Here is a 24,949-nt window from a genome sequence, read left to right as displayed (position 1 = left end):
TTATGATTAGATTTAAACATATTTGAACTCTTAGCCTGATGAGGGCGTTGGAGCTTAAATGGAGAGAGTATGTGAGGACTCATGCGGGTGTGTGTTTAGTCCCACATTGATTATTTGCTGAAGATCTTGAGTACTCAGGATCAAGAAACCCAAATAATATCTTTCGGCTAGATATTTTGGCTGGGGTTCTGAGTTGTTACAATATACTTTTTGGCGTCGCAAGCCCGTGAGACCTTCTTGTCGGCTTATTGCCTATGGGCATCATATATCATCATAGATGGAAGAAAAGGTTTACAAATCCATGCTGCAGTTCTTCCATTTTTCCCATGAATGATCTACTAATCATATGCGGATCAACAGCTAGCTTTGTAATTGATGGTCCATGATATTTTGAATGCCTTAATTAGTCTATGATAGGACTTATTGGGTAAAAGCAGCCATTACATGGTAGCCTGGCTTGACATCTGACTTTCACAAAGTGGCTGTTTTCACTTTCTTTCAGAAAACTTTGCTGCAGATGAGCTTGGAGATGAATTTCAAAACCCCTAAGATGAACCAAGCAATTTAATGAAAGAGCTATATTTTTTTAATAAAAAGAATCACATCTTTCATTCATGAATGAGTGTGACTAATATTAAATAAGCCTATTTGGTTGATAGATAGATCCTTGATAAGTGTTGAATAGGAGGTTTATTCAGCCACAAACCTATTTTTTATTTACTTTTAACCGGTGGATAGAAAATCTTATTTAACCTGCATAAATTTATTTGATGAGGATGGTTTGGATAATTTTATTCAATTTTTGAAATAGCTTTAATTCCTCTTGAATTGCAAAAATGTTAACAATTATTCATTTACTTCAGGTTATCCAACCAACAGCATTTTCAACTATTTCAATTTATTCAGATTTTCCAATCAAATAGAATTACAGATATATTCAATAAAAATAGGATGAAATTGGATGAAAAGGAATACATAGAAATAAAATGATTTTTTTGAATTTTCTTTATTCCCAAAACTAAATGCACGTTGAAGGTGAAGTGCTCAACATTAAAGCATGCAAGTAACACATTCTATTGTTCATACCAATTAAGTTAAAATTATTTGTTGTTCAAATTTTCATATATATCCATTTTTTAATGCCAACCTAATAATTTGCTGCCTCTAAACTACTACATTTTAGTCTAATGGTGGAGGTAGAGGAGGGGTGGGCTTTTGTGATCAAAGGTTATGACTCCAGGCTAATTGCGGTCGGAAGACAATGCATCTTAGATACGACTATCAATCTATCATCAGAGCAGAGCTAAGAGTTGCCTGGAAATGTCTCACTTATGCAACGCTTGTCCTGGGTGTGGATTGTATTTATCTTGAAGAGGATTCTGCCACGACGATCGAATGAATTTAAGGCCAGTATAGGACGACGACGGACAATCGGCTATGGAACATACACAGGCTTTCGAAAGGATGTGGCTCCTTCCGAGCCACTCGTGTCTATCGGAAGGCTAATAGAGCTACTAATTGGGTGCCTCCCTTGCTGCCCAATATTCGGATGGGGTCCTATGGCAGAATTACAAGACTATTCCTTTTTCTATTCATTAATTTTTTTTTTCTGACTTTATTAGCCGTACTCATGTAAGACCAGTGTGAACCACCATTGTATCAAAAAAAAAAAAAAAAAAAAAAAGCCTACTAGACTTTGTAGAGTTAAAAGCTTTGCGGGCTTTAACGGGTGGCTGCTATAGAATGCTCGTAATGAGAAGCTAGATTTCAAAGAATGCCGGCCTCTAGTTTTTGGATTGCTAAATTGGCACTATAGTTTCAAATGTCAAAATATCTTTAAGGTCGGAATTCATCTTCCCTAACAATGCAGGGCATTGGGGTGCTTCTTGCACCTTTCTTAGCCCCTTATTTGATATGGTTCATTAGAAGCCCGCTCCCATATGGCATTGAAAAAAACCAGTTTCCACAGTTCTATCAGGGATAATACATAGGTCTAGATCTGGCATCCAAGACTCTCCTCAAGGCCAGATTCCGTTGCGGAAACTATCCTCTCACACTACCTCTATTTCTATTGCTCAACTACGAGTAGCATGGGAAGGCTATATATTAAGTTATGACAATTTGCAGGAGCAAAGAACTTGGCTTGAGGGGGATCCATGTACGTATTTGTTGTGGAGGAGGGAGGGGGCCTTGAATTTAGTCCCACATCGGCTAGTAGCGGAAAGATTCTGTGCTTTAAATGGGGGGTGGAAATCCTTTCCTCTCGAGGGCCTTTTTGTGAGACAAAACCGTGAGGAGGGCTCCGGGTACGCTCCGGCAGAATGCCGTCCCCGCAACAGATGGCGCGTCAGGTAGGGGCGCCTCTTCTCTCCATTGACTACCCCTCAGGTTGCCTGGGGGGCTGTCGCGGGTAAAATCCGACACAGGACCTTCCCGCTGGGGGGTTATGTTGTGGAGGGGGGAGGGGGCCTTGAATTTAGTCCCACATCGGTTAGTAGCGGAAAGATTCTGTGCCTTAAATGGGGGGTGGAAATCCTTTCCTCTCGAGGGCCCTTTTGTGGGACAAAACCGTGAGGAGGGCTCCGGGTACGCTCGACCCTCAAAGCGTGCAATACCTCGGAAGGAACGCGGTCCTCTTTCTCTGCTAGCTTAATGTGGGCTAGGTTGTTGTGTGAGGCTCCGGCAGAATGCCGTCCCCGCAACAGTATTAGTATTAATTGGACCAAAAATTCCATAGTCCCTGGCAATGCTAGGCCAGCCCAACCCTCTCCTGCCATTAACTACTTGTGATGAGCTTTCCTTTGGTTTTTCTATTCATGCCGGTGCAAAATCTTCTTTGATGAAAGTTTCCCCTTTAAAAAGAAAGCAATATGAGATAATGAAGTTAACAAAAAACATGGAAGCAGTATCTAGTGCAAGATTAGTTTTATCAGAACTAGTAATAGGTCATGTCATTTAGCTCTTGCTAGCACAATAATCAAGAAGCCTGGACAGCCTTGTAATTAATTTGTAATTTGTTTGAAACTGCTTTTGCAATCAAGTACATGCATTGGAGAAGTACAATTACTGATGATTTTTGCCTACTAGCTAGGTCTAAATAATTCATCTTTTGATAGAAGGTGATAGTAAGTTATCATGGAGGGGGCTTGCATGATGAGACTATTCCTCAATACCTAGACAAATTTGCTGGCTTCACATAGTGTGCATCTAAACAAAGCTAGAACTGGGCACACTTGTCTCTATATAGCGACATTGTATTTGATGCCATTCGTTACCTTCCTCTTTAACAAAAAAAAACTGACAGATGGGCAAGAGTGGCTCAATACATTTAGGGGCCTAAGGTGAACTCACTAGAAGGAGCCTTTTTTTTCTTTCCATTTTATTTTCGAAGCCTTCTCTGCAGTGGGCCGGCCTAAGGCGAACTCACTAAGGAGAACTTTTTTTCTTTCTATTTTGTCTTTGAGGTCTTTCCTGTGGTTAGCCTTCTTTGGGCAGGCCCTGCAGATAGGACGGACTGAAATATGACATCTAAATTGTCTACGTGAGGAAAGTTAACAGGATTGTTGGCTATAGGATATGTAATCACATAAATTCTCATACATGATATGCCGTTCCCTTTTAGGTCCGGTTTATCAAACGTCAGGCTCAACGTGTTCGTGCCTCGAGAATTCGGCATATATATTAGAAAGTTCCTCTAATTTAACTTGCCAATCTCTAGCGGCCATACTTGCGTAGCAGGCAGAGGCTCTATGTTTAGATCTTGACAGTACTTTGTAGTATTTAAACATAAATACTTCAAAATTGGATAGGTGACGAGGTGTAGAAAAACATACATACATACATACATACATACATAAAAAAAAATACTATATTTAAAATGCTGGCAAGACTTCATTCAGTTAGTTGGCATTTCGGGCTGCTGGCAATCTACTAAATCATGTCATAAATCTTATTTTAAAAATCCTATATTTTTAAAATAAAAATTAAAAAAAATTGTTATTGATACGTTTCGAAATCAATCACACTGACATGGTTGACGGACCCATCAGAGCTCGCTATGAAACTTTCGATCAATCAATCAAAGTCTGCCAAATGACCTATCTAGAGACACGTGGGGAGTCTTAGAATTTCAAGTTCTCTTCCCAACCGGTGATATCTCGGCCACGATAGCGAGCGGTTTCCATAACCGCATGGGTGAGATGTGCGGAACATGATGCATAGACGAAACGCCCATGCGTGACCTTCTATATGTGTGATGCACTACAAAAAAACAGTCAATCTGCATGCTTGAATTTCTCGACGATGGGCGTCAACCCTCACCTAGATAAACTGTTCATGAAGAACCCTGCAGGTAAAGTGATCTTAAGCCCTTTTATGTCCTTATGCTGTTGCTTTGCTACTCTCACAACACCTTTGTTGTTCATTGAAAATCCACCTTAGGTATCAAAGAATTTTTTAGTCACTCTCCAGCAAGAAAACTTTTTCATTTTTGCTGTTTTAGATTGGACTGGGCGTCGGAACGAAGGTCCGAGCACGGTCTTCTCTTTCCCGCACCATCTCGAGAGCAACTAACATTGGAGCCATTGCTATCCAAACAAGCGACCACCATCTCACCATCTCAAAGGTACATCACAATCTTTGGTCGACTTCTACTAGCCAATTCTCTAGCAACCCAGCTAACTTGACATCTTACTCAGGCCGATTTTTAGCGACAACAGATATAAAATAAAATATTTTTTTTAAAAAAATAATGAACAAATTACTTGTGTTGTAGACGATTTATACGGAAGAAAGCAGCGTTGCAGAACCGCGCGGACCACATGAAAACACACATGTCAAGTGCTGAATAAAAACAATATAGTGCGTGGCATATATTTATATTCGTATTACCCATGACCATTACCACAAACACATGCATTATCCCTAGTTTCATGCCAAAAAATCTTATTAAATACTTTGTAGCGCATGGCTTGCCAAGGTATCATTGAACCATATTACAAAAGGGCACTATTCACATATTTAACCATTTTCCCAACACATATAAGCATTTGCAGAGCTTGCAAAGGGTCTATCTAATATCATTGCAAGTTTAATTATAGAAATCGCATTGAAAAGTAACTAAATTACTTCACAAATTTAATTTAAAAAATCAACAAAAATGCATCTGCCTCTACGGTCACACATGCATGCCAACGATAGACTTTCCATAGAAATGGAGGCGCTGTTTGGGAGAGCTTTTGGAGGGCCAAAAAGCACTTTCTGGCCCTCCAAAAGTACTTTTAGATAAAAAATGGTGTGTGGTAACATTTTCGGAAAGCTGTTTCAGCTTTTGCGGAAAGCTGAAAACAACTTTTGGGGAGAAGCTCCAATTTGGAGTTTTTCGAAAACGCTGTTTTCAGCTTTGTTAGGAAGCTATTTTTTGGACCAAAATACCCCCATTTAAATCACACTTTTTTTCCCAGAACCCTCATCCCGCCTCTTCCTCTCTCACCCATCCTCTCCCTCTCTATCTTCTTCTTCCTCTCAACGCTGCCGCCTCTGTTCCTTCTTCCTCTTCTTTTTTTTCTTTTTTTTTTTGCTTTGGAAGCTCGTGGCTGCCCACGGTGGCAGCCACCATGCCGATCACCACCCATGACCGGCGACCCCCCTATATTTCAATGAAATAAAATAATAAATAAATAAATAAATAAAATAAATAAAAAGAAAAATATAGAGGGGTGGCAAATAATCTAACCTAAATAAATAAATAAATAAATAAAATATTAGTAATTATTTAACCAATTTTACCATCTAGCTAGAAAATTTGTTAGAGAGATAAATGGTCATTAGAAGGATGAAAAATTAATTTACACTAATAATTATAATATTTTATATATTTATTATTTATTATATTATAAATATAATATTATATTGTATTATATCATAATACATTGATATGTTATGTTAAATAATTTAATATTATATTAAATTATTATTCTATAATACATAATGTTATAGTACTATATTTTAATAATATTATATTATATTACATTAATATTATACTATATCATATATTTATGTATTAATATATATTATATTTTATTATGCTCCGTTATATAATACTGGTAATATCTTTTATGGTCATTTTGTCATATAAAAGTAATTTCTCAATTTGTTTACCCAATGCATATTAAAGTACCACAACACTTTAGAAATATAGTTATCAAACAGCAAACAACTTTTTATAAATCCTTTGCTTCAAACAGCTCTACTTCTAATAACTCTACTTCTAACAATTTTACTACTAACAACTTTCCTAAACAACGCCATGATCCATTTTGGAAACCATGCGGCATCGCAGTGCCTTCTTCCATGTCCTTCTCGCGCGGCGGGACACGCCAATATTTTAATTTTACCCCGTCCACTCTATTTTCCCAGAAACACCCCGTAGCCACATCAAATGGACCAGCAACTCGCGCCGCCCACTCAAAAGGTGGCTCTTTTCAACGACGTCAACTTCACCGACGAGCCCAACCTCGATCTCGAAGGAGTCGTAGCGGAGGAAGAGCTCCACCATCAGCATCCGCGCCACCAGCACCACGAAGTCCTTGCCGGCGCACTGCTTGTTCTCCGTCGTCGGCACCGCCGTCTCCGGCCCGTTCGACCATAGCACGTGGCGGAGCATGGCCTCCCCAGCCTCCCCGACGAAGCGCTCCGCCACGAACTCCTCCGCACGGTCGAACACCCTCGGGTCCTTGGTCGCGAAGGGCTGGTACCCGAAGAGCATCTCCCCGGCCCGCACCTCGAACCGGGCGTCGTGGGTCTCCAACACCATGTCCCGCTTCGCCCGCCCGTACTGGAACGGCACGGGGGGCTCGATCCGGAGCGTCTCGTACACCACCGACTTCATCAGCGGCATCGCCTCCATGGCTCGCATGCTCACCTCGCCGCCGTTGGCCCTCACCGCCGACCGGATCTCCTGCGCGAGCCGGCCGTGGAGCCGCGCTCCAGCGCGCCCCACCCACTTGATGAAGCTCGGGAACAGAAATCTCATCCCGCCGAAGGCGTTGAAGCATGTGGCGAACAGGATGTTGTGGACCGCCTCTTCTCTCGAGATCCCCAGCCGCTCCGCCTCGTCCAGCGCCGGGCCGGCGGATTCTCGGAAGAAATCGGCGAGCCGGTTGTAGTCGTCGCGGACCAGCGCCGGCGGGAGGCGGAAGGAGTGGAGTAGGAAGTCCTCTAAGTAGTTGGGGAGGCCTAAAGTCAACAGGGGACCGAGCTGGAAGACGAGCCATTTGGTGATCAATTTGGGGCCGTCGAGGCCGAGCTTGGTCTCGACGGGATCCTTGCCAAGGAGCGATCTTGCGAGGAAATCGAAAGCGGCGCGGTCGTTGGCTTCGTTAAAGTCAGCCTTCCCCTTCTCGGCGAGCTCCGTTTCGAGGGTATCGAAGAGGGAGCCGAAGGTGCGGCGGAACTCGGGGATGATGGAGTGGCGGCGGGAGGAGAGGAGGAAAAAGAGTAGCTTTTTGAGGGGGGCGTGGTTGGGCTCGGAGGGATCGAGGTAGGAAAGGATGCGGAAGCCGCCGGTGAAGTCGGTGGAGGGCATGAAGGTGCCGGTGAAGAGGTCGCGCTTCTCGACGAGGGAGGTGTCGAAGAGGACGGGGAAGCTGGCGGCGTCGAGAAGGGCGACGACGCTGGGGTCGGGGGCAAGGAAAGGGCCGGGAGGCATGTTGACCCGGAACACCGTTGACCGGTGCCGCCGGATCCGGGACTTGAAGAACTCGTCGGGCCCCTCGAAATAGAAGTAGTTGAGCCGGTCGCAGATCGGGCCGAAGAAGGGGAGCCCGTAGTCGCCGGGGATTTTTCGTATCGGGAGTTTCGACGAGGAGGAGGTGGAGGAGGGTTTTGCTGTAACGGGATTTTCCGATATGGAGGCGGCGATACGGGCGGGGATCGGGTGGCGGAGGGTGGTAGCGATAAGAGGGTGAGAACGGCAAGGGATGGTGGGAGAGGAGAAGGTAAGGGAGGCGGAAGCCATTCTAGTATCTTCTTTATCTTCTGTGCTCTCCTTCTCTGGGTACTCGTTTCGTTGGGTGGTTAGTGAGGTGGACTAGTATTTAACCAGGGGAAAAGACGGTGGGCCCGTGGGCTCCAAAAGCCGTGCAACGACCAAGGTCGCCAAATGGGAAACGTGCTTTTAATGGGCTCGAAAAAAAAAGGTTTTACTAGTACACACCCCGGCCGCCCTAAAATCCGTTCTTCTAGCGGTACATCTGCGCGCATTTTGATGCTTTGCGTGGAGTGACCAGGTATACAGCGGAGTAGCACGAATTTTGAAGCTTCACGTGGAGGAGCAGGAGATCTGAAGTGGCGCTAGAGTTTCAGCCGGCTTGGTGGAGGGGACCGATCCGCTGCATAGAGCAAAATTCTTTTTTACCCATATACCCGAATTCGCGGCTGAGTCATGTAAGGTTCGGGCTGTATTTTTCGCACAAGACAATGATTGGCTTTTTTTTTTTTTTTCCCCCGATACAAACCATGGAATTGTAGTCCGTACAGATCTTAAAGTATTTTTTTTTATTGTACGGTGTTACCGCACTTTTGAGACAGCAGTTTTGGAGGCGAAACTCAGGATAGCCTAGAAGAAAGTCTCCTGTGCGAGATAAATTCTGAAGGTGTAGAGCATCATTCTAGAGGAAGATTCAGCGGAGGTGATTGAGCGGATTCTACATAAGGAGACAAAGAGTATTCGACCATTTATTTTTAAAGAACATTTGGCGGATACTGAGAAAGTGTGACGTCTTTCAAATTATGCATGTGTTTCGAAAAGTAAATAGGGTTGCTGATTGGACCATCTTTTTTGCTATTCATTATTTTGGAGATATTCTTTGAACCCGAAGCGAGACGGTGCGATCACGGAATACGGCAGCGTGTGGGTAAACGCGCGACACGTGTCTGAATGTGTTTCGGCATACGGGATGTCGTGGACCGAAGCTGGCCTTGGCAGGTAGCACCGGATAAACCTTAAATTTTTATTTTTTGGACGTGAGTGGACCGATCTGGGAAAAATCCAAATGTGTGAGGGTGGTGGTCTCGTTCGGGAATGGTAAACGCTTGACTTGTGGTGGGTTGTATGGCGTGGAGGAATGATGGGTTCAACTCGTCAAAGTCCGTGCCGGAAAAGTATATGAGCTGGAGGAACCTTTGGACCAAGACCTTTTGTTGATAAGAATATGTCAACCGTGGGAACTATGACGTTGAAAATGCAGGATTTCAAGCATCGCGTGGGAGTGCGATTTTAATTTTTTCTTTTTGGTACACCGACGACTTATACCTCAAGATTGTGAACGTGGTCTACAAAATCAGTAACATAAAGTTATACAGGAGCTCCGACGCGGACACATGGTTTATTCAAATAAATCCTACAAAGTGATAAACAGCATAAAAGATAACTCAGTTAGTGATATCATTTATCTTCTTGTAAATATGTGTGGCATGGTAGGAGCAGTTAAACATATTTTATTTGTTGATGAGATTTCAGCACAAGGTGAATGAGCAGCTGAACACATTGAGCTCATGCATTCAGTCGATGTGGGCTCCATAAGTGACTAGTGATCTGATCTTAAGGATATGCAATTGAAGTGGAGATATGAAGAATGAAGATATGCAATGCGCATGAAAAAAAATGAAGGAATGTTGAGCTAGAGTGTGACAAAACAGCAACAACTTTGACAATGAAACAAGCGCATAATCAAAAATTAAGGCGTGTATTTAGGGAAGCAAATGAGACTGCTGATTGGATGGCTTCCTTTGTCGCCAAACATTCAGGTGATCACCTATAGATGCAAGAAGCGGAGTTGCCTAGTGCTCTCCATGATGTACTATTTTTTGATTTTTTTGGCTGTATCCGTACACATTATGTATGATACTTCTGTTTAGCACAAAAAAAAATAATAAAGAAAAGCTAGTTTGTATTGAGGAAGTAACCAATTTGTACATCAGCCAAAGGTGGCATATGAGCCCCCATTTTGTCATCATATCCTTATTAGCATGATGCTGATCTGTTAGTTGATATTGTAAGTGGGTCCAGCCCACTTTGGAAGGCCCAAAAAGGCCATTAGGGTTTTATCTTTGCTTGTTTTGGCAGAATTGCATGGGAGTGCGCGTGAAGGAAAAGAATACGCGTGAAGAGAAAAAAAAAAGGGCTTCCGGATGATGAAATTAAAAGAAAAAAAAACAGGGAGAAGGCTGCGGCGCAATAAAAAAAAATAAAAAAAAAAGGAAGAAAACAAAAAAGAAAGAAAGGAGAGCGGCGGAATAGCGAGGAGAGCACGTGCAACCATGAATCAGTTTTGCACACCGTACGAAAGAAGAAACAGATTCTTTCTCTGTCTTTTTTTTATTATTATTGGGTATGGTTTTTCACATGAAGATTTAACAAATTGAATTTCTATCTAAAAGTTGTGTTGGATGCTATAGAAAATTGTAGTATTCATTATTAGGCATCTCATTACATTCTTGGGTTCATCACATTGTAGTGGTTTGGGTGAGAACAGTGCTACTCTCAAGGAGGTGATATTGGAGTTTTCTCAATTTATTGAGAACTCAAGTTTTAGGCATAAACTTGACTATTGTAAACTCTATATTTATTATAGTAGATTGATTGAATTTTCCCCGTGATTTTTTTTTTCCAACACTGGAGGGTTTTTCCACATAAATTTGGTGTGTTTTATTTCTGCTCTTTAAGTGTTTGATATATTGTCTATGTGAATATTGTTTCTAGTTAGGTTTTGACTTAGTTTATTCTGCAATATTTCTATTTTGGCCCCAACAGATATAACATCATTGATTTCAATGCTAAGCATATCTTCCTAATATTCTGATTTTTGGTTAATCTTTCATCTATTCTAGTTCAAATAAAATAATATTTATGTTTTTAATATGTATCCATATAAATGATGATTTTTAGGTAAATATCTTGATTTTTCTTTACATCTTTTTGGCATCCACCTGTCATGGAGCAATCAAAAAAATGTTTTAGAATGCCTTGTTTATTAATAACCTTATTTTTTTGGTTTTATGCATGAAGAGTATTAATTTTGTGAATTTTCACCCAGATGCTGATTTTAGTTTGGTGGTGACGAGCCTCTTGCAAGCTTTCTTTTGCATCTTCAATTAAAGAGAGGAGACAGCTCATTTGCCCTTAAATTTATGAGCATTGTTGTATCAATAAAATATCTGGTTAATTATACTTATGATCTTCCAAGTTTAGATTGGTTTTTTCATAAGTCTCTAAACTTCAAAAAGCTTAAATTTGGTCCATATTATTTCACAACTACTTTAATATCACCATAAAGCTCTACCTCCTCTGCCCTCAGCAATAATTGAGCCCCCCGCCTTCGCCATGGTGCTACGCCTGCTCTACCCCGACCTCCACCGTCAATCCTTGCATTTTCTCCATTATCGAGCCTACTGCTTGAGCTTGCTGTCACCTCCTCCCACTCGAGCCTGCAATCACACTGCTTTCCTCCTCCCCCTCCTCACTCTCTCTATCTCTTGTCCCGTCGACAAGGAAAAGAACATTAAATTGTAATAATAGAGAGGAGAAGGAGGAGAAAGGCCACGCGATTGTAGGCTTTAGTGGCAGGAGGCTACGACAAGCTCGAGCGATGGGCTCGACGATGGAAGTAGGGCGAGGACCTAGCGGAGGAGGTCGGGGTGGAGCAGCAGGAGGGCTGGGTCGTCACAAGGGTGGGGGGCTTAGTGGTCGCTGAGGCAGAGGAGAAGGAGAGGGTTTGGTCATTTCGAGGATGGAGGAGGAGGACGAGGCTGAGCACCAAAGATAGAAAAGAGGCCAAAAAGGAGGAGGAAGGGGGCATATGGATCATAATCAAAGGTTTCCATGCATTTCCAGTGTTAAAAATTATGGCTAGAATTGGCGAAAAGGCTATACATTAAATCATACTTGAAATCAAGAGATCTAACATATGCCATGTCATCTACTATATTGCATGTTATCACTTATATACTATGTCATCACCAATCAATTATGTAATCACCTATCTAGAGCGGTTTTTGCTATATACTCAGCCACGTAATCACCGATTAATACAAGTAGGGATTTTCGGTAAGAGAGTAGCCGAAATTGGGCGGAATAACAACATTGAAACAATTGTGAAATAATGAGAACCAAATTTGAGCTTTTTAAAGTTTAAGAATTTATTACAAAACCGACCTAAATTTGGAGGACCAAAAGCATAATTAACCCTAAAATATATATAATAGGGCTACTAGTTAAGTCTACTATATAATTAGAATTCTCCCTCATTTTGACCATATCCATTATCACACGTGAATCCAAATAAAAACTAATGAAACTTATTATCTTCCATCATCGGTTGACATATACTCCCCCACATGATTCACTCTCATTTTCTATTATCATTTATCTATATTAGCTACCTCTTATTAGATTCACCATTCTGTAAACTAAACTATTATCATTAACTAAACCCAGCTAAGGAGGGCAGCATCTAGGAACCAGTGCCTTCATCTTTATTTCAACAATTACTCAAAGAAATCTTCTTGATTTCTTCGAGCCTATTAATTACTAACTTTGCAGTTTTATAACCAACCAATCCTTGTGTTTAGCAACAAATCCTATTCATGAGTTGCACCAATCGCTTCTTGCCGCATGAGGAGAGAATTATTGAATGCACATACCAAGAGGCCCATAGCATTACTTGTTAGTGATCGTAATCACCTTTATTTCTTAGTGTTCTCAAATGTTGTTATAGAATAACATATGGTGTACTACTCACCTCCAGCTATCAGAGAATCAAGCCATCTTGCTTGGACTTAGTGACAAAAAGTTTTCTTCAGCCCCGTGACAGTAGCCTTGTACATCCATCTAAAGAAATGTCATCTGTTAACCTCATGATCAAGCTGCAGGCAAAGTTTTTTATTTTCTCAATATCTTCACCTTAGCCCAATACATATGATTCAAGCAAATAAAGGAGCAACTTTCTTGCTAGCTTTGGAGCTTTGATGCCACTCAGAATCACAAAGTCCTGCATGAAATCTTGAAAATTTGTTACTAGAACACTCTTGACTCTGGACAACAACTTTCGGATGGCCAAGAAACAATTCAAAGTACAGCTTTATTGAACTTTTAAAATCACAGGCCAATTGCATGTGCCCAACACTCCGGAAATAATAAGTTCTAGTCTGAAATAATTTCAAACTTAAGGTTTATATTTAGCTTCAAATCCAACATGTTTCATTCGCATATGATGTGAAGACGAGCTCGTTCCAGGCAGTGCGGTTTTTCCATGCACAATGACTTATTCATGCACGTAATTGCTTGTGGTTCTGCGCTCAGCACCCATGGCATGGGTATGTCATGCATAGCTGAGAAACCACGTCAGCATAGACTCAACGTTATAAAATTTTTTTTTTTACCTTATTTTAGAACCCTAAAACCTTGCATTGATTCTTATGTCCTGATACATATTGTTGAACCACTCTCTAATAATTTAAGTTTTTGAAATATGGTAGCAACAAAGCATGGTATCCGACTGGTTGTTACATTGATGCACTCATACTTGAGAGGGGGTTTTCTTGAATTTTTGTCCCCTTAATTTGTTTTCAATTATTATGTTGACTCATTTTTGATTCGTTTTCTTGATCATTCTTAACAACTTTATTTAGCTCGACTCATTATCTTCAGACATTCTTGACTCAGTTGTGCATGACTCAGAGCACATACAAGGATAAGTCTCTCCTTCCCTAATTGCTTGGCTTTTGATGCTTCGTGGTGATATGATTTAAAAGAAGAAGAAAAAATCTTCAACCTACTCAATTTGGATATCTCAAAATATAGCAGCAACAGCAAAACTATGATTTTATATTGCATTTTCTTTTTTTAACCTCATGATAAAATTGATTATGATTATCCTATTTATACCAATGAGCCCCATCCTTATAAAATTCGGATGGAATTGCTCTTCTAGTTGGAAGGGGTTATATTTTTCTAAAATAACTTTGACTAGTGAAAATAATAATATAAAAAACTAAAATTCTTTTAAAGCTAGATTTTGAATTCTACATCAATTTTACCTAAATTTACTTTATTTAATTCTTCGCATGTTGTGAGTTATAGTCATGGTCTTATGTGAAAAAAAAAATTTATCTCAACTTGCTCGTTTTGAGACCAAATATAATCATATGTTCTCAATCCCTACGTGCGTCGAACCCTGGAGATGCATGTAGCATTATTCTTTCCCAAAAGTTACCCTCCTTTTTTTCATAAAGAGCACATGGAAACTATAGTTTGTCGAAGTTAGGCATGCACATTGGCTTCCACTTGCTCTTGGATCCGGTTTAGACCATCTCGAGGTGGTCAAAGCACTCTAAAATAGGTCTAGGGATTCTCCTGAATCAAATAGTTAGTTAACATGAATCATATGCCATTTTCTTTCTTTCTTTTCTTTTTTTTGCTAAGATGGATAGGTCATACTATCCGAGTCCGAACACACCCAACAAAATCAAAAAACAGAATATCACGGAATGCCCTAGGCAAATCCTCTCCCCGAGTCCACAGGTTGCCACCGAAGTGATTGGCTGCATAAGCAGCCACCCAGTCCGCAACACTGTTGGTCTCTGGAAAGGTGTGTTTAGCCTGACAGGCCATTCCGTCCCTGCCTATCGACCAAATGTCCCAAAGTAGGGAGGTGGTCTCCACTCAGGCCACTCGGATCCCCTGGATCCAACCTATCATTGTGATTGAGTCACCCTCCACAATGATGGAGTTGGCCTGCAAAACCCGGTGAGTATAGCGAATGTCCGCCCAAACCGCACACAGCTCAGCTCCAGGAACCGTGGTATCTGACAGCTGACAACCGCCAGCCGCCACCACCCTCGAGCGCGAGTCCCTAATCACGAAGCCCGCGCCCCCACTATACCCTCCATCTAGTACTACCCATTAAAGTTGACCTTGAGGAAGCTTGGGGGTGGAGGCTCCTAGGTGAAGAATACTATCGTAGTATTACCTGAGCATAATGAGAGTTTCAGATATTCCGAGCTATCAAAGACCCGCCTACAGGGGTAATCCTAAAGAACTCCGCTGCCTGTATTCAGTCGCGCTCCACCACAAGCCGTAGAGACAAGCTACATTCACCGAAAGTCCGAGCATTTCTAGCCAACCAAATCTGGTGGGTGATGCAAGTCACTTCAAAAGCCATATGACGCAACTGGGGACTACTCGACCATCGTCGGATGGCCTGCATGCACTGGTCCCTCTCGCCCCAGCCCCCTTGTGGGAACCCAGATAGCTACTAGGTTTCCCTCGCCCGCCCACTCTTTCTTCATCATCATTCTCTCTTTTTTTTTCTTCTTTTGATACAAATTTCATAAACAATTTTACTGAATCATCCCTTCACAAGTTGAGTAATTCCTTTTCAATTCAATAACAAGCAGAAAAAAAAAAGGGAAAAGGAGATCGTATAAAGTTCATCGATAACATGTTAGCTAGCAAATGGGCAAATGAACAATTATTTGAGATACCAGGAGAGTAAGATATCTAAATAGAATGCAGATCTTGGAGTACATTTTTTCCCCCCCAATTTGTTCCCTACCTAGAAGACGCATCCAGATTTAATCTTGGGTCGCCTTTTAGGGCCCATACAAGGCCCATACAAGACCCATGTTTCTGTGAACTAGGACCAACTGACCAAGCTCAGGTCCACATCAGATCGGGTACGGGTCGAATCAGTTTTTACCCGACCCGCTAGGTCCGGGGGGTTAAGATTTTACTAGGGTTTAAACTTTAAAGGGTGGAAGGCAATCCACATTCCACAGCAACGAAGAGCAGACGACGAGGGGAATGCAAGTCCAGTCCGTTTGCTGCTCTCACCCCATCCCTCATTCTTCCACCAACGTAAGTACTCTTCTCATAACCCTCTAAGCACTAAATTCCCTTTCCGTTTTTAAATGATTGTTAGATTTCTGATCCTTTTCCGTCTTTCTTTTATCTGATTCCAGGTATCTCTCCGTAATTTCGGGTGGAAGAACGTCAGATTTCGACCTGGAAATGCTTCTAAAGGTACCTCTTTTCACTTTGGATTTCTCTCAAGAAGGTTTTTTTTCTATAAAAAACATCCATCTTCATTCATATTTTTGGCAATGTAATCTTGGTTCCATTCTTATTGGGAATTTTCCACTAAAACTCCTCAAGGGGAAAGTAAGGTGTTCTCCCTTTTGCCCGACTCGGAGAATTCTCATGGAGTGAAAAAGGTGGTTCTCTCCATTCCCAATTCAAATGCTAGCTCCATGGTGGGCACTCCGAATTCCGATGTGGTTCGAAGGTCTGGGTCTGTTGGGAGGATCGGTTTGGACCCCTTCCGCGGGAAGTCGGGTTCAGTTTCTTTCTGTGGACTGACCCACCAGCTGTTGGAAGAGAGGAAATTGGTTTCTTCTCCTTTCAAGGATGGTACAGGGTCGTACGTTTGGGCTGTCGGCCCGCTCGCATTGATATCGTCACTGGTACTTCCCCAATTTTTCCTTGGCAATGCTATTGAAATGCTACTCAAAGATGAGATTCTTGCAGGTATTTCATCGTTTCATTTCATTTTTTCAGCATCTACCGAAAGAAATTAAATTCTTTTCTGCAGCCTTATTTGACTACTGGTAGTTTTTTGTTAATTTGGATACTGATTTTATCATCCAGTGCATTGTTGTTTTGGCTCTGATTCTTCTGCTAGAGATTGAATTTTTTATAATGAATAGGTTTTGATTGGTATTGGTTTCTTATAAGTTTTGTTCTGGTAAAGTGTTAGTTATCTTGCAAGTTGTTTTGGTATTGGAATATAAATTTGTTGTTCTGTTGATTTTCCTCTGTGTTTTTCTCTTATGCAGGGGATTTGCCATTTTACCTTTAGGTTTCGCATTATTGGTACATGAATTCAATTGCAATTTAATCTAGTAACCATTCTGCCAATCTTCTGACTATATTTCTAATGATTTCATCATTTTTGGACACTATGCTTCATACTTCAAAGACAGCCAAAAATCTGGTAGCTTAGAACCACCGTCATCTGTTCTTCCCCCACCCCTCCCCTAAATTTGATATTCCACCAAACTTCGAATAGATTTTATGATGGGCAATAATTGTTGTCATCAATTATCAATCCTTGTTATTGAAATATGTAAAACAAAGAATTTTGGAGACAACAACCATCTTTCAGATTGATCTTTGTTGATGAAGCTCAAATCTGTATCATTTATAAATTTGAGTTGTGGAAAGTGAACAGCTAGGCTCAGAGACCGAAAATTTTGGCAGAAGTTGAGAATAATTCAGGGATTAGTGAAATGAGAGGGAATATAAGAAATTTTATCATAATCATACTAATTGTAAAAATATAACTGTTCCAATCTTCCAGAAATATTTTTCAGTCCTATGAGATACTCCATAACTATGCAATAATTATCAGTAATAGATTTCAACTAGAAAATACTTTTCTACTGCTTAAGCAAAAAGTCTCAATTTTTTTTCTTTTTGTGCTTTCAAGAATGTCTTATTTTGATTTTAGTGGCTCACTTAGATATTGTATTGATTTTGATTTACAATTTTTACTGCAACCTTGCAGAAATTGTAGCGTCATTGTCCTCAGAGGTCATATTTTATGTTGGGCTCGCTGCATTTCTATCTATAACAGATCATGTACAGCGACCATATCTTGACTTCAGCTCTAAGAGATGGAGCCTCATCACAGGCCTCAAAGGATACTTGTCTTCTGCGTTCTTCACCATGGGTTTCAAGGTGTTTGCTCCTATTCTTGCTGTATATGTTGCTTGGCCAGTTATTGGTCTCCCAGCTGTGGTTGCAGTTGCTCCATTTCTACTGGGATGTGCAGCTCAATTTGCATTCGAGATGCACCTCAACAGGCGTGGTTCATCTTGTTGGCCTATATTGCCAATTATTTTTGAGGTATGTAACCTGCATATCTATTTGAACCATCTGTGCTTGGTAGAAAATTTTAAGACACGACTCATTTAATTTTGCAGGTTTATAGATTGTTTCAGTTAAATAAAGGAGCACATTTTATTGAAAAATTGATGTTCTCAATGAGAGGATCCTCTGTGACCCCTGCGTTAATGGAAATAGGTGGAACATTGGTTTCCATGCTAGCTGTTCTGCAAGTCCTTGGTGTTGTTTGTTTGTGGTCCTTGACTACATTTCTTCTAAGACTCTTCCCTTCTAGACCTGTGGCAGAGAACTACTAAATGTGTAAGTACAGAATATAATCTCTGCTTTTATATGCACATATGTAAAACTTGTGTAGTACATGACGTTGGTGGCATTAACAAATTACAGAAAAATTACAAACCTAAGTAATATGAACCATGGAGTTTGCAGCCTTCTTTCTCGCAGGTCAGCAGAGCGGAATTCTTAAATTTGTATCCTAATTAGGCTGGGTTTTCTCCTTAGTATGATCTACAGAAACTTGAGCAGCATATGCTGATGCATGATTTCACTAAGGTGTAAAGTCAAACATACATAGTTACAACAGAGTGTTGACTACCTGTGAGTACATCATCATACAGCATGTCCATAAAATCCATATTCAGTGCCTATAATATGAAGATCACATACAAAGTCTCACAAGTAAGGGATAATTAGGTGAAGAATACCACTGACACGCATGTGCTATAATGCATGCAGAATACAATGTCTCTGTTTTGCTCAAGATGGCCAGTGAAGTAACTGATGGAAGAACATTATGAGGGTACACATGTTGGTGGGAGGAAAGTCCTTAGGTTAATGGGCATGATAACAGTAGGAGCTATACTATGAGTGATAGGCATACATTTGTTGCAAGTTTGGCCCAAGATCTAAAAGAGGCCTCTATCTGCATGGCCTATAATCAATCAGATTGTAGCAGTTGTAACTTTGACAATCCATAATTATGAGCTAGTAAGACTTTCATAAGTCTTTGACAAGATAATTGACATTATATCAGGAAGGTCGATTAAATATGTAGTCATAGAATGATGGTTCTTGGTGGGGGCAGCAAAATCTAACCCACATAGCCTGAATCCACCCAGAATAAATTAGTTTAGTTTGTTTTTTTTAGGATTTTTTGCATGAATACCCTTCCAAATTGATATTTGCATATATACTCTCGTAAAACACTTGTTTTGCTATTCTATCTTTTTTTATTCTTGTTTTTGCATTTGTACCCATGTTATCTAACGACGTAAAAAAAATTAACAGTTTCAAATTAAAATGATTAAAATATCCTTAATGGGTAGATGTGCAAATAGATCGCGATCCCAATAGCAGGAGAAAAAGACAAGGACAATAGCATAATTTTAAAATTTTATTTTATGTTTAATTAATATAAATATGATTTTTCTTAACACCGTTAGAATAACTGTTATATTAGGGGCATTTGTACAATAACAGAGTTTTACGAGGTTATACATGCAAATATCAATTTTGGAAGAATATTCATACAAAATCTGATATTTAGAAGGGTATCCATGTAAAAAATCCTTTTTTTTTTTACTTAAAGTTGGCTCGCTTTCCGGTCAACTTTTAATCAACTAAATTATAAATGGTTGGGTTTGGTTTTAGCCCCCTAGACTAGATTGGCCTCCATGGTTGAATTGATGGGGAACTAGCTTAATAGATCTCTAATTTTTTTTCATGTGGCTTGGTTCACCCAAAAGAAAAAGGATTATAGAGAGTGACAGATAGGGTGGACCATGGGGTTTGAGGATGTGAGATTGCATTTTAGTTACTTTTTTTTTTGAGTAAATGCATTTTAGCTAGTTTTATTTTTAATTAGTTTGTGACTATCATATATCTTAAATTCTTCAATTCATTGGTATTATGATGGTATCTTTGAAGTTAAATTTGAACTTGTTTGGGATCTTTGATTACCATGTTTTGCTTTACTTTTTTAGTTTTATATGATTGATGAATGACAAATAGGTTGATGGATGGATACGTGTTTATGTAAAATAAATGGGCTGGCATGGGTTTACTCTTTACACTTTGCAAACTGATTATAGATAGGTCTTATGGCTTGAGATTTTTTTTTAACTCGAACACAACCCCCTATCCGAACCCAACCTTCTTTGACCCATTGTTACCCCCTAGTTCTAGGCATCTCAAATAGCAACACCAATTGGAAACAAATACCAATAGTTGCGATAAAAGTTGAAGAAGGTGGTTGAGTCTCATGACAAGAATTTGGAATTTTGTTGGACATCTACAAAAGGCCAATTCATAAAAGTTCAGTGTATATGAAAAAAATGAAAAAAATGGAAAAAATAAGAGTTCTAGGAAAGGTTCGTCGAATTGATACCAGAACCCGTGTTGGTCGGTGATCAGAATGGGTATGGTACGGATTCGTACCATACCGTTCTAGGGGTGAACTTTTATTTTTTGAATTTTTTGAACTGAAATCGGCAAACCATTTGTCGACTTCAATTAAAAAATTGGCAAAAAGTAAATAGGCCCCCTGTTTCAAAACGAAACCGCGGGGGCATGGGGCTTCTAAGCCCTTTCTCCCTCTTTCCGAGCAGCCTCCCTCCCTCCCCTTCCCCCTCTCCCTCCCTCCCCTTCCCTCTCCCTCCCTCCCCTTCTTTCTCACTCTTTTTCTCTCTCTCTCCTTCCTCGTCCACGCTCGAGTTCTCGAATTTTGGGGTGAAATCGTGTTGGTTTGCCCTTGGTACAGTACAATATGCCTAGAACCAGGAGGTTTGGGGTGGTACATTAAACGTTGGTTTTAGGGGTGCTTCTTGTTGGAGAGTAAGAAAAATTGGACTAGTGAAAGTCATGCTTGTTGTAGTTACTTCACAAGTTATGCTTATTTTTATTTGGCTAGGAATTCTTATTCCTGCCTGGCTTTAACTAATTGTGTTGTTTGGTTGTAGTATGAGTGTATGACAAAAAAATAAGGTTGCTTTTTGGCACAATATGGATAAACGATATTTATACCCTTATCATCTATCACTTACCTATATATCTTTCTAAGTATTTTGTTCAAATAAATAATCAAGCAACCAAGAGACAATAATATGTATATAGAGTCACAAAAATTTATATAATGGTCAAAGTTCAACTCAAAATGATTCCTGAAGATGGCAATTACTTTACCACAATCCTAAATAAAACTAGTGACATGTCTCTCTAATAAGATGGGTAAATGACATGCTCAACTTTGTTAGTTGTCTTTCTTTCTTTCTTTCTCTTTCTTTTTTTTAAAAAAAAATTGAGTTGCATGCAAATATGGTATGGCCAACTGGAGAATTTGTAGTCTCTAGGAAGTGGAGAAAAACTGCTAAGATAAAAGTCAAATAGCAGATGATGGTTCTTAAAACCAGTTCATATTTTGAGTAAAATCAGCTCAATTAAAGTCCACATTCATTAATATTTGGAGAGCATCAAGAGTTTATTAAGATGACTTACCCTGAGCTAAAGGGATGAACTGTAATATGCTGAGCAACATACTGACAAATCATAACACCAAGCTGATTGAAAATTGTTGATAAGTAGTCTTGCATGTGGAATCTTAAAGGGGCAAGGACCAAAAGATAGCAAAATCCACCAAGCAAAGAAATATTAAACCGTAATCAAGATGGCAAGGACCAAGGGCAAATTCATAAGCTTGTGCAATGAAGCATGGAAATTAACCTGTGTAAATAATCCAAAAAAGTGGTCCTTGCAACATATTTGCAAATGTTATGTCGGAACACTCATCAATGGTCGGACCATTTGGATTATCCGTCATGGATTTTGAAATCATTAAATCCTTTATCAAAGATTTAACACAAAGCGCACTTAGAAATTATTTTAATTGTCAGAATCAAGTCAAAAAAACAGGCTCTATTCAAGGTTGTCTTAAGGCCTAACAAGTTCGATTTCAGCTTGACTTAGGGATATCAAGATAATTGAAATAGGACTGTGTTCAGTTCAATTTGGAATCAGAATATCTTTAAAAAAAATGGCATTCGTGAATCAAACTACTGTGCGCCAATGTAATGAAAAAGGGGGTGGGGTTGGGAAGAAAAAAAATTAAAACTAGTTATTAGCACCATTCGCTGTGCAGTTGCTGATCTTTTCTTTATATCATTTTGCATGACAGCAGGGCCATTGCTTGGTGCCATGGTAAAAGGCTAGGGCTGGCAAATGCAATGGTGCAGATTTGAGTCTTTAGGTAGCTACTTTGTGCGAAAAATGCCAAAGGTTAGATCTGTCTCTAGTTTACCCTCCAAAACCCTAGATTGCTGGGATCATAATTGGTAATGTCCTTTTATATTCGTGACAGCATATCGTTGACTTTTTCCAATCTCTTATTTATTTATCATTTTAGATTATACAATTTTTATAAAGTGAATACTAAAATGTGCATGCTTTTGATTCCTCTGATTTGAGATTGATCTTGTTCAAACAATAAACGAGACAAGCTTGACACTAAACTTCATCCTTGAAGTTAATTCCAAGTGGAGCTTGCAAAGATCCAAGCTTGATCAATCTTGGTTTGGTTATAGGCATGCGAGAGAGAGAGAGAGAGAGAGAGAGAGAGAGAGAGAGAGCGAGCTTATTGTATTATACTTTTGTTGGCCATTTTTGTCTTCCCCACCTCTCCAAGGATGGAAAGCCTAAGTCACTAGGCAGCCCACCTTGTTGCCTAAGCTGTTAGGATCTCTACCGACCAGGGACTGCCTGTCTTAATACTCCTGTCCAAATGTATACCTGGTTATGTCAAAAGCAACATGTTGATGGGAAGATATCTGCTACTGATGGATTTGTCTTGAACATGTCCAGCATAGGGTTTGTTTGGAAGACATAAGATAAACGATGACAGGAATCAAATTTTCTTATCCTTTTTAAAGCAGCATCCTTATCTTTCTTTTTTGTGTGGAGAAAGATGACCAAAGCTAAGATTCTTCCATAGGTTCGAATGCGATGGCTTATGCTCTCTTTGAAGTGAAGCATTGAGTAGCTTATTCTTTTGGGGTCTATTTTCTGCTTGGGAATGGGCTACCTTTGCTGGTTATTTAGTATTGTAGAAAGAACAGAATAGATAGTTGTATTGTAGTTGTCGCCTAGCTAAAAGGGGCATAGAGAAATGTTTTCTTCCATCCAAACTGGTTTGGTTGGGGCAAATGACTGAAGAGAGAGGCTTTTTACCTTTTTCCAATATAAAGGAGAGTTCTTTTGTTTCCTAGTAGGCTCTGTTATTGTGGGAATAACTATGCTGATATATTTTTGCAACATTGGATCAGATAGGTGCTACAGATATTAGAGTATAGGTTGCATAGTCTTTGGTGTCATAGTTGGTTTGCATGCAAAACCCAGGATTATTGAAGCTCTTGATTTAAAGAAGATCAATTAGCTTTTATCGTTAAACTTGTCCCTTTCAATCAAAATCCATAATTTGCTTTATTGATATGTTTCTCTTGCCTGTCGAATCCTGAAAATCATTTTTCACTGGGTTTAAGCCAAGATCTGACCATCATTGCATTTGATTAATTTTCAGCTCTGGACCAGTTTCCCCACTCATCAGTATACGAATCATGCATATTATATGGTCCTTTCTATGGTTCACATTTTTCCGAACACTAGCTACATTGTTTGTATCAACCTGTTTCTTTTGGTCGAAGATGTGATGATATAACATACCCAATTAATGAGTCCAGATCATCTCCAGTTTGTGTCTGAACTGGAGGGGTCTTGTCTCAATGCTCCAGCTGTCTGTGCAAGGTGGAAGGGCTGGTGACCGGATCTGGGGGAGTCTTTTTTTTTTTTAAAAAAAAAAAATTGTTCTTTTGGGGATAGGGAGTGGAGTTGGGTTGGGTTATCATCCTGGTCCTGTTTAATCACCCACCGTCCAAGTATTAACATGAAACCATGAACTGGAGGCAACCAAACTGCTAATTAGTATTGCAGATTATAGCCATTGCCATTCCATTGAAACTTCAGAAAAATTACGTACATCTTGTGTGGACCCGATTTATTTTTTTTTTTAGGATGTTTTTTTGAAAATGAAGCTTAGTCTTCCTTCATAAATCTGCAAACCTGCAAAATTTCTATTGGCACAAATTGAAGTGTCAAAATTCTTGATGTGTTAAGTATGCTCTCTAAAACGTAGAAACATTTAAATTTCAAGTTTTCATCCAGAAAAGATGGCGTTGAAATTCTGATTATAACCTTTTTGAACTTACAAATTAATATTTGACCAACTTTCTGACAATATTTATTTTCACCATTGTAATTGCTTGTTCACTTATGGGATTTGATTCTGAGTTGATTTCTAATGATACTTATTGCAGATTGTTGGCTAACTTCACTTGTCACGGAGACTGTCAGTCCTGAAATGGAACTAATTGGAAGCGAAAAATGGTTCTCAGTGTCATTCTTTGCCACTTTGCCTTGGTCCTCAACAAGAGAGGTTACAGCCAGCTGCAAAATTATGGCCTCAAGGGCCCCTTGATTTGTATTGCAGCATTATATTTGCCTTTGATGGTTCTCATATAACCTGTGCTTTGTAAAGAACAGAATTTTAATTATCATCTTTCTGATAAAAAGATAGCCTTCATATCTACGAAATTAGTCCATTTTCTCCATTGTACATCACATTTTTTATCTGACTGCCTGTCCTTGATCTTGTTTATGTACTAGAAAAGTTAGTTTTTATGCACAACAGCAAATTTTGCTTATGCATGGACTTTGCGGGCAAATCATTTTTTTTTTTCTGAAGAATGGGGAAAAAGTGGGTGAAGGGTGTTTTCATGAACCCAGTTTCGCTATTATGACTTCACCCCCTGCTTGAGTTTTCACTAGATTTCTTTCAACATAGATTGCACGAGCAACCACCTCATTGCCAATATGTAAACTCCTCCATAGATTGCACATTTGTATGCTATTTTTGGGTAGGGATGTGCCATTTTCTTTTTG

General features: G+C 39.8%; 2 protein-coding genes across 4 annotated transcripts; one reads left to right on the top strand and one right to left on the bottom strand.

Annotated features, from left to right (window-relative positions):
• Positions 1–6,221: 6,221 nt before the first annotated feature.
• Positions 6,222–8,079, bottom strand: LOC103709169 (allene oxide synthase 1, chloroplastic-like). Its single transcript, XM_008794397.4, is given in 2 exon segments — positions 6,222–6,514; positions 6,516–8,079. Coding segments are annotated over 2 exon segments (1,551 nt in total). The 5' UTR covers positions 8,018–8,079; the 3' UTR covers positions 6,222–6,465.
• A 7,737-nt stretch (positions 8,080–15,816) lies between these two features.
• LOC103709171 lies at positions 15,817–24,702 on the top strand. Of its 3 annotated transcripts, none has more exons than XR_003386116.2 (7): positions 15,817–15,916; positions 16,021–16,081; positions 16,214–16,585; positions 17,625–17,965; positions 18,043–18,265; positions 22,137–22,234; positions 24,325–24,702. XR_003386116.2 is itself a non-coding variant. In XM_008794399.3 (6 exons), the coding sequence occupies exons 1-5, from the start codon at positions 15,863–15,865 to the stop codon at positions 18,259–18,261; spliced, it is 1,047 nt and encodes a 348-aa protein (XP_008792621.2). In that variant the 5' UTR covers positions 15,817–15,862; the 3' UTR covers positions 18,262–18,265; positions 24,325–24,695. The 3 variants fall into 3 exon arrangements, 1 of the variants encoding a protein (XP_008792621.2); XR_003386115.2 differs by having other exon boundaries at positions 22,134–22,234; XM_008794399.3 differs by lacking the exon at positions 22,137–22,234 and having other exon boundaries at positions 24,325–24,695.
• Positions 24,703–24,949: the final 247 nt, after the last annotated feature.

The sequence above is a fragment of the Phoenix dactylifera genome, chromosome 16 (assembly GCF_009389715.1).
Source record: "Phoenix dactylifera cultivar Barhee BC4 chromosome 16, palm_55x_up_171113_PBpolish2nd_filt_p, whole genome shotgun sequence".
Classification (NCBI taxonomy): Eukaryota; Viridiplantae; Streptophyta; class Magnoliopsida; order Arecales; family Arecaceae; genus Phoenix; species Phoenix dactylifera.
Note: the sequence above shows the minus strand (reverse complement) of the source record. Positions and strands in the feature narration are given on the sequence as shown.

Excerpts from the sequence above, each read along its gene's own strand:
- LOC103709171 (XM_008794399.3), top strand. The coding sequence starts at position 15,863 with ATGCAAGTCCAGTCCGTTTGCTGCTCTCACCCCATCCCTCATTCTTCC. Across the intron at positions 16,082-16,213 it reads ACCTGGAAATGCTTCTAAAG|GGGAAAGTAAGGTGTTCTCC; the intron begins GTACCTCTTTTC and ends AAACTCCTCAAG. Across the intron at positions 16,586-17,624 it reads CAAAGATGAGATTCTTGCAG|AAATTGTAGCGTCATTGTCC; the intron begins GTATTTCATCGT and ends GCAACCTTGCAG.